At 41.2% G+C, this 8,973-nt stretch overlaps 1 protein-coding gene across 1 annotated transcript; it reads right to left on the bottom strand.

The window, feature by feature from the left end:
- Positions 1–5,747: 5,747 nt before the first annotated feature.
- Positions 5,748–7,313, bottom strand: nupr1b (nuclear protein 1b). The gene is made up of 3 exons (XM_029727134.1): positions 6,922–7,313; positions 6,536–6,673; positions 5,748–6,254 (listed from the first exon to the last, which is right to left on the bottom strand). Exons 1-2 carry the CDS (start codon positions 7,019–7,021, stop codon positions 6,546–6,548), a joined length of 228 nt encoding a protein of 75 aa, XP_029582994.1. The 5' UTR covers positions 7,022–7,313; the 3' UTR covers positions 5,748–6,254; positions 6,536–6,545.
- Between the last annotated feature and the right edge of the window lie 1,660 nt (positions 7,314–8,973).

Below are 8,973 nucleotides of genomic sequence, written 5' to 3'. Positions count from 1 at the left end.
AGATATCAGTTTGTCTCTGTGAATGGTTTGTCCTCTGACAAATCAATTGTAAATTTCGGTGTTCCTCAAGGTTCCGTTTTAGGACCACTATTGTTTTCACTATATATTTTACCTCTTGGGGATGTCATTCGAAAACATAATGTTAAATTTCACTGCTATGCGGACGACACACAGCTGTACATTTCAATGAAACATGGTGAAGCCCCAAAATTGCCCTCGCTAGAAGCCTGTGTTTCAGACATAAGAAAGTGGATGGCTGCAAACTTTCTACTTTTAAACTCGGACAAAACAGAGATGCTTGTTCTAGGTCCCAAGAAACAAAGAGATCTTCTGTTGAATCTGACAATTAATCTGGATGGTTGTACAGTCGTCTCAAATAAAACTGTGAAGGACCTCGGCGTTACTCTGGAACCTGATCTCTCTTTTGAAGAACATATCAAGACTGTTTCAAGGACAGCTTTTTTCCATCTACGTAACATTGCAAAAATCAGAAACTTTCTGTCCAAAAATGACGCAGAAAAATGTATCCATGCTTTTGTTACTTCTAGGCTGGACTACTGCAATGCTCTACTTTCCGGCTACCCGGATAAAGCACTAAACAAACTTCAGTTAGTGCTAAATACGGCTGCTGAATCCTGACTAGAACCAAAAATTTGATCATATTACTCCAGTGCTAGCCTCCCTACACTGGCTTCCTGTTAAGGCAAGGGCTGATTTCAAGGTTTTACTGCTAACCTACAAAGCATTAGATGGGCTTGCTCTTACCTATCTTTCCGATTTGGTCCTGCCGTACATACCTACACGTACGCTACGGTCAGAAGACGCAAGCCTCCTAATTGTCCCTAGAATTTCTAAGCAAACGGCTGGAGGTAGGGCTTTCTCCTATAGAGCTCCATTTTTATGGAATGGTCTGCCTACCCATGTGAGAGACGCAGACTCAGTCTCAACCTTTAAGTCTTTACTGAAGACTTATCTCTTCAGTAGGTCCTATGATTAAGTATAGTCTGGCCCAGGAGTGTGAAGGTGAACGGAAAGGCTGGAGCAACGAACCGCCCTTGCTGTCTCTGCCTTGCCGATTCCCCTCTTTCCACTGGGATTCTCTGCCTCTAACCCTATTACAGGGGCTGAGTCACTGACTTACTGGTGTTCTTCCATGCCGTCCATGGGAGGGGTGCGTCACTTGAGTGGGTTGAGTCACTGACGTGGTCTTCCTGTCTGGGTTGGCGCCCCCCCTTGGGTTGTGCCATGGCGGAGATCTTTGTGGGCTATACTCGGCCTTGTCTTCGGACGGTAAGTTGGTGGTTGTAGACATCCCTCTAGTGGTGTGGGGGCTGTGCTTTGGCAAAGTGGGTGGGGTTATATCCTGCCTGTTTGGCCCTGTCTGGGGGTATCATCAGATGGGGCCACAGTGTCTTCTGATCCCTCCTGTCTCAGCCTCCAGTATTTATGCTGCAGTAGTTTATGTGTCGGGGGGCTAGGGTCAGTCTGTTACATCTGGAGTATTCTCTTGTCTTATCCGGTGTCCTGTGTGAATTTAAATATGCTCTCTCTAATTCTCCCCTTCTCTCTTTCTTTCTTTCTTTCTCTCGGAGGACCTGAGCCCTAGGACCATGCCTCGGGACTACCTGGCATGATGACTCCTTGCTGTCCCCAGGGTACCTGTCCATGCTGCTGCTCCAGTTCCCACTGTTCTGCCTGCGGCTACGGAACACTGACCTGTTCACCGGACGTGCTTGTTGCACCCTTGACAACTACTATGATTATTATTATTTGACCATGCTGGTCATTTATGAACATTTTAACATCTTGACCATGTTCTGTTATAATATCCACCCAGCACAGCTAGAAGAGGACTGACCATTTATGAACATTTTAACATCTTGACCATGTTCTGTTATAATATCCACCCGGCACAGCCAGAAGAGGACTGGCCACCCCTCATAGCCTGGTTCCTTTCTAGGTTTCTTCCTAGGTTTTTGGCCTTTCTAGGGACTTTTTCCTAGGGAGTTTTTCCTAGCCACCGGGCTTCTTTCACATGCATTGCTTGCTGTTTGGGGTTTTAGGCTGGGTTTCTGTACAGCACTTTGAGATTTCAGCTGATATACGAAGGGCTATATAAATAAATTTGATTTGATTTGATTTAGATAGAGTCGTGGTCGGATTTCCCGAAGGGAGGGCAGGGGAGGGCCTTGTATGCATCGGGGAAGTTAGAGTAGCAATGGTCCAGTGTGTTGCCCGCGCAGGTGCTGCAATCAATATGCTGATAGATTTTATGTTGCCTTGTTCTCAAATTTGCTTTGTTAAAATCCCCAGCTACAATAAATGCAGTCTCAGGATATATGGTTTCCAGTTTACATAGAGTCCAGTGAAGTTCCTTGAGGGCCGTCGTAGTATCTGCTTGAGGGATTATATATACAGCTGTGACGATAACAGACGGGAATTCTCTTTTGTGTGTAGATTGGTGAGGAAAATGTTTTATTTAATCCATTTTAGAATAAATCTGTAAGGTAACAAAATGTGGAAGAAGGGAAGAGGTCTGAATAGTTTCCGAATGCACTGTATAGTGTATAATACAACAGCAACATGTGCACAGACATACACACATGATCTTTCTAACACACTCCAACATACACTCACCATGGTCTCAATGGTCTCTTTCGGAATTTCCGAGGGCTAGTTGCTAGGCAACCAGGGCAACTTCTAAAATCACCGGTAACTCCACTGCAGATGGGGGGGGGGCACACCGTTGGGGTGAGTGTTCTCTTCTTTCCCATTCCTCTAAACCAGTTGATGTGATGATGCACAAGTCATGCAACAATCTGAGAAATGGTTTATGTTCCTGCCTTTCTATTCATATTTTTAACCCCTGATTTTATATAAGCCTAAATCCTATTGGCACCTATATCATGAGTGAGTGGAGGGGAGTAGTGAATTTGTGATTTCTCCTGTCTTTATACATCGAGCCTGAATAACTGACAAGTCAATGCATAGGCTATGCACAACAACTCTAATGGGATCTGGATCTGGCATGACAATGACAAGTTGGCTGAAGCAGAAACAGACTATAGCATCCAGACCATTGGATGTTTATCTTCTGTTAGCTGTAACTTATTTATGTATGTATGTATGTATGCCAGAAACATCTATAATTCATCAACAAACCAATCACTTGTCCCAGACTATGGTTGCGTTTACACAGGCAGTCAAATTCTGATATTTTGCCCAATGGCAAAACATCTGATCTGACCAATTAGCGAAAAAAAGAACAGAATTGGGCTGCCTGTGTAAATGCAGCCTTGTCTTCTGTTTTGATCAGCTGTTAAGTACGAACATGAAATAAGCTAACATCTGTCTGTTTGTTGACAATATCTGTTTGTTTGATCATGCAAGTGTGTGTGTGTGTGTGTGTGTGTGTGTGTGTGTGTGTGTGTGTGTGTGTGTGTGTGTGTGTGTGTGTGTGTGTGTGTGTGTGTGTGTGTGTGTGTGTGTGTGTGTGTGTGTGTGTGTGTGTGTGTGTGTGTCTCTATTTTCAAGAGGCCATGATGGGGTGATTTATATAATCCGATTAGTTCATGTTACGCTGAGGTACACTCTCCGAAGACAGCAGGGGGAATTTGACAACTGTGGGTGTGCATGTACATGCAGAAAAAGGCTTCAGTGTGTGTATATGAATGTATATTCCCCTGTGTTTCATGTATACGTTTTCATTACATGATCATGTTTTCATTTCTGCTAATAGAAATATAATGGGGCCAATGTGTGACACTGGGACCAACATTTTAATATGGTTTGAAACAAAAATAAAAAGTATTGTCATGCAGTTAGACATGTGTACTTACAGGAATTAAAATGAATATATGCAAATTGACCCATAACTCTACCTATACAACAACATAGGCCTAGGACTATACATTCTTTAAGCAGGGTTCATACAGACATTATCAGGTCAAATTCAAGGATTTTAAGTGACTTTTTCAAGCACTTAATTGTAATTTTCAAGGACCTCAATGTTATACAATTGCATAATTTATATAATTGTACATATAGGGCCTAATATAGAACCTCACCTCCCCCCAAAAAGCATGCAAAAAGTATATAAAAGAAATAACAGGTTCCTATCTTAATGGAAGAATTTGTATGGAAAGCCAAGTTGAAGCCAGCGTTAGATGTTGTCATCCACATAATAACCGCATGTGGTTTTACCGCAACAGAGGAGCACAACGTCCTTCAATTGCACCAGCGGGAAACAAATGAAAATGGCCATATCACTCATAAAAACTGATCAAAAATGAAATCACGGATAACTATAAGGAGAACTTCTAAATTGGCAACAATAATTACAATGACTTTTCAAGTACCGAGGAAATGTCTGATTTTAAAGGTAGGCCTATTCCAGTGCTTGCATTTCTGAGCTAAAAAAATTCAAGTAGGCTACTTCAAGCCCCTTGTATTGTTCAAAATTGCAGGTGTAACATGGAAAACAAAATGTATTTGACATGTTCTTTCATTACCAGATCATATTGTGAATAAACCCGCTAGGCTGTGTCATTTGTCATTATATCCAGAATAATTCATAAGAAAAGCGCTGGGTGTTGCACAATAGTTTATCCGATATTCACCCCCAGTAGACGTGTCCTATCCAAGGCACAAAAACATGTGGAAAAAAACAAATTACCTTGGTGCTTTTTCTGTTAAATCTAAACGAGACCCTGCTGTAAATCAACAACAGATGGACACCAAATGCACATACAAGTATTATGCATAATTTTTTGAAGAATCACAATGACAGTATCGACTTAGGTTTTAAGGTTTTAAGTATCAAGAGGAGGCTTCTCGGAGGAGGAAGGAGAGGACCATCCTCCTCAGTGTATTTAATAAAAATGGTTTAACATTAAAAAAGTTAGATAAAACTATACTAAATATATTCACGTCACCAAATAAAACACACTGTTTTGCTATGAAGGTCTACAGTAGCCTCAACAGCACTCTGTATCAAATCAAAGATCAAATTTTATTTGTCACACTTGTGAGTGCATTTGACTGCAAGTTTTTTTGGGGGGGGAATTACTTTCAAAACAAGACAAACTGCATTGTAGGCTATGCCGCCTTGAAAGACACGTGAAACTAACCTAATATAAAAACCCTGTCCAACATCAACTAATTTCAGTTCAAGGGTAGCCTACATTTTCAGATGAAGAGATGCAAAGCACCAGACTTAAGTTACTCATTAGCCATTTAGTTTAAACAGTTGAATGAGCAGTCATACAAATTGCTATTCTTTTGCATTTTCTGTTCTTTGTCAAGGGCTCTTCAAATTGTAAATTTCTTGACAGTAATCCCTTAATTCTTTGGCAGAAATTTTCTAAACTAGAGCATTCCTAGAGAGGACTGTGACTTGACACAAATCTGTTACTGCCACCTATTGGCTTGTTTGAAGATCGCAGCCCATGACACCTTCCATGAAGACACATTCATTATTAAAAGACATCCTCCAGTGATGTTGGAAAATGAATATCCCAAGTATAAAGACAGTAAAGTACACACACCAAAATATAAAAATAGGTTAAGCAAAATAGTGTTTTATACAACTGCAAACTTCAAGGAATAGGGCATTCAAAGACTTGGTTGGATGGGAAGTTGTGATGTCAGCCTCCACCCTGCTATGTCATGACTTACCTGGACCACCTATTGAGATGTGCCTTTTGTTAAGTAAATTGGGTTAAATGGATGTGAAAAGGAGACTGGAGTACCACTTTAAACCAAGACTTTTAATATATTTCATGAAAGCATTTATTTTCAATACACTTAAAAAATAAAGCAATTTTCAGAACCTCTTTGGTTTATAAAAACATTAAGTGACAAGCATCGTCAATTAAGACTTAAAAACAAAACCACATTGATACTGAAAAGAGATGCAGCCTGCCACCACCCCTATTACTCCCCACTTGCGTGGGGAAGGTCGTTCAGAAGCCGCTTGCACAAGTGGTCTACATCACCTTCAGTGGAGATCTACCCATGACTGAGGTGAACAACCAATATGGGGGCCACTCCCACCGACAGTACCATCAGCTCTATGAAGGAGAGGACTGAAATCTCCCTTCACTGAAGCTACAGTCAAACTCATTGGCAGCATGTGACTCATCCTCATATTCACCCCCCTCTACATTGGAGTTCACCGTCTGCCTGCCCATCTTGTTTTGTCGCCAAGGCGGCCATGGTCGGTTGCCAGGGTTAGCCGTCCGATTTGTCCTGAACTGAAAGACAAATGCACTTTGGTTACGTTCTGCCTACTTGACCGTTTTCTACATGAGGGTGGTAGAAATAGAGTACTGAGATAGGATCAAAACAATGCCTTAAAATAGTATTTAGTAGGCCAATAAGCCTACCAAAAAAAAAGAATTCACTGTAGATCAAATGTTGAATATTCACTTTCTCAAACTTTATATTTAGTCCCACACCTGAGCCCCAGATGTGGGAGTTCATGTTTAAAATTGTGAAGTGTATACAAAGATTGTGTGGGGATGGGGGGGCTTACCTCCATTTACTCACGCCTTGGCCTTCTTTTCAGTGTTCTGAAGTTTCTCTACGAGCTTGCGCTCGTGGCCTCCGGGGTTAGGGCGGTTGGTATTGTCGCTGGCTTCCTTCTTTGACCTCCCCTTGCGGCTAGCGCCACCTGGAAACAGTGCGAGTTCACAGTTCAGATTGTGAGACTTTGAAAACAATTTATATATATATATATATAAAAATAAAAAAAACACACCCACTTGCCCCCAATGCAACGTCATAGCAGTCAACTTGGGCCACTTACGACACGTTGAGGAGTTAGACATTTATTTTTCAATTCTTTGCGCTGACCATTATTTGGTGGTCATAACTTGATAATTCATTGCACAAACAAGCCTAAGAATTACTGATACTTACATGTGTATTTTTCTGAAAGGTTATAGTATTCATATTCGTCGTAGTGTTGTTCTTCAAAGTAGGTTGGCTCAACATTCTTCACGTCTACGAAGCTTGACATAGCGACTCTTCTATTGAACAGATAAAAAGTAACTGAAAACTAACTTTTCGCTGGACAACAACAAAAACAACGTTAGAAAGCAGTTATTTTCCACGGGTGTTTCTTTTTCTTTCAACTCTCGAAATGAGTGGTTTATGCGCTTGCCCGTGTGCTTTATAAAGTATAGTCGCTCCTCCCTTTCTCCATGTCTCCCATTTATGTTGAGTCCTCCTCCCAGTTTTGTTATGAGTCATTGGCCCTTGCCTGAGTCAGTGAACGTTGCATCAGTTTTTGGTAAATGTTTGACGCCAACTTCCAATAAAATATGTCTCTGTAGTTTAAGGTCACCCATGTTTGTTTATTTTAATCAGGTGCCCTTTATTGATTTAATTTGCTCTACATCTCGTGGTACATGTTGTCTGTCTCTCTCTTTATTAGTAGCCTGTTTGTATTTGTGTAATCTATTCCATTGCACAATTATGCTTTATGCTTTCTTTCTATTGGTCATCTTCCAATAGTAATTTATTTTACATGGGCAATTAAACTAATTTCTTAATTCTAAATGCACCTAGTTTCCTTCACCGACATGGTTTCGCTGCCCTATCAACTCCTCCCTCCTCGGAGACAAAGATTAGATTAACAATGTTTTTCCTTCAGTCTTATCAACACCTGTGGTTCAAAGCTCACACTTCTCACGTTTTCTAAGAACGTGAGAAGTGTGAGCTTTTCTTTGTATGACCTCCATTTGTCTGTCATGGCCAATCCAAAGGGTGCTTGAAGGTGAGGTGTGTGAATGTGAGCAGGGTGAACCAACTTTTGGTGACAATGGTAAGATGTAAGACAGATTCTGATTGTTCAGTAGGCATTGAACCCATTTTGATCGCAGTTCTATAGCACCCATGAAATCCCATTGTGTGTGTGTGTTCTCACGTGTGCATGTTAATAGAGAGGAAATTAAATGTATGTTGTACTGTAGGCCTACATAAAGGAATATATATATGTCCTAGATAGAATGATTCAGACTGTAGTCATGACAAATAAACACATGACTGTCTGTATCTGTGAAAACGATGAGGAAAGGCCCTTCCCTCACATAAATATACTCATGTTCCGACGCTGTCGAATAAATTACAGGCCTTGAACCAGGAGCTATGAGTAAAACTTCTCAAAGTAGCCTCTTCTCCTAAAGCCTGGCTTGAATATTCCACAAACCAGTCCTTTTGGATATGACCTCATTGTTTTTGAGCAAGGAAGGTTTGACGCAGGCGTACTGAAGCAGGGAGAGAGTTCTTGGCATGTTTTACTTCCCTCGCTGCCTCCATAAACAGTCATAAACAGTACTGTACTGGCCATAATCTGGAGTCAGAGCTGAGAGGGGTGGGGTGACATGTTTAGGCTTCACTCTCTCCCAGTCTCTCTTATCTCTCTTTCCCTCCCACTATTCACATTTCTTACATTTGTGCTTGTTTCCTTTCAACGGCTATCTCTCAGTTGTCTATCAACATTCCTGTTTTTAATTTCACTGTTTTCTCCTTCTCCCCTTACTCTTTCTGTGACTCCTCCTTCCACACTTTCTTGGCATTTCTCAGTCATGTGGGCGCTCTGTTCAATAACTATTTGCTGAAATACGAGCTTACCCATATGAGCTGTGACTAAGCCTACTCTCAACAAACACACTGAACACACAAATACTCACACACACACACAATGATAAACAGCACGGAGCGTCCCAGACAGTTTTGACACATGGCAGATAAGCCAACACTTACCTGTGTCTGTCTATGGTCCATTTTACGACCTCATTTTCTCCTTGACAGTGTTGAATATTAACTTTTCAGTATCTCCACCTCACCACCCTTTGCCCCCCCTCCACACACACACACAACTAGTAATATCAAATAGATACAATACATTGCTTTACATTAGGGCACTGTCTACCTAGCTTTACATTCATATTAGTTGTCTATTGAGTT

Source organism: Salmo trutta, chromosome 32, assembly GCF_901001165.1.
Source record: "Salmo trutta chromosome 32, fSalTru1.1, whole genome shotgun sequence".
NCBI classification, from domain to species: Eukaryota; Metazoa; Chordata; class Actinopteri; order Salmoniformes; family Salmonidae; genus Salmo; species Salmo trutta.
Note: the sequence above shows the minus strand (reverse complement) of the source record. Positions and strands in the feature narration are given on the sequence as shown.

Bases quoted from the DNA above. Each gene is read 5' to 3' on its own strand.
- nupr1b (XM_029727134.1), bottom strand. From the start codon at position 7,021: ATGTCAAGCTTCGTAGACGTGAAGAATGTTGAGCCAACCTACTTTGAA. The intron at 6,674-6,921 runs GTAAGTATCAGT...CACTGTTTCCAG, and splicing joins CCTTTCAGAAAAATACACAT to GTGGCGCTAGCCGCAAGGGG.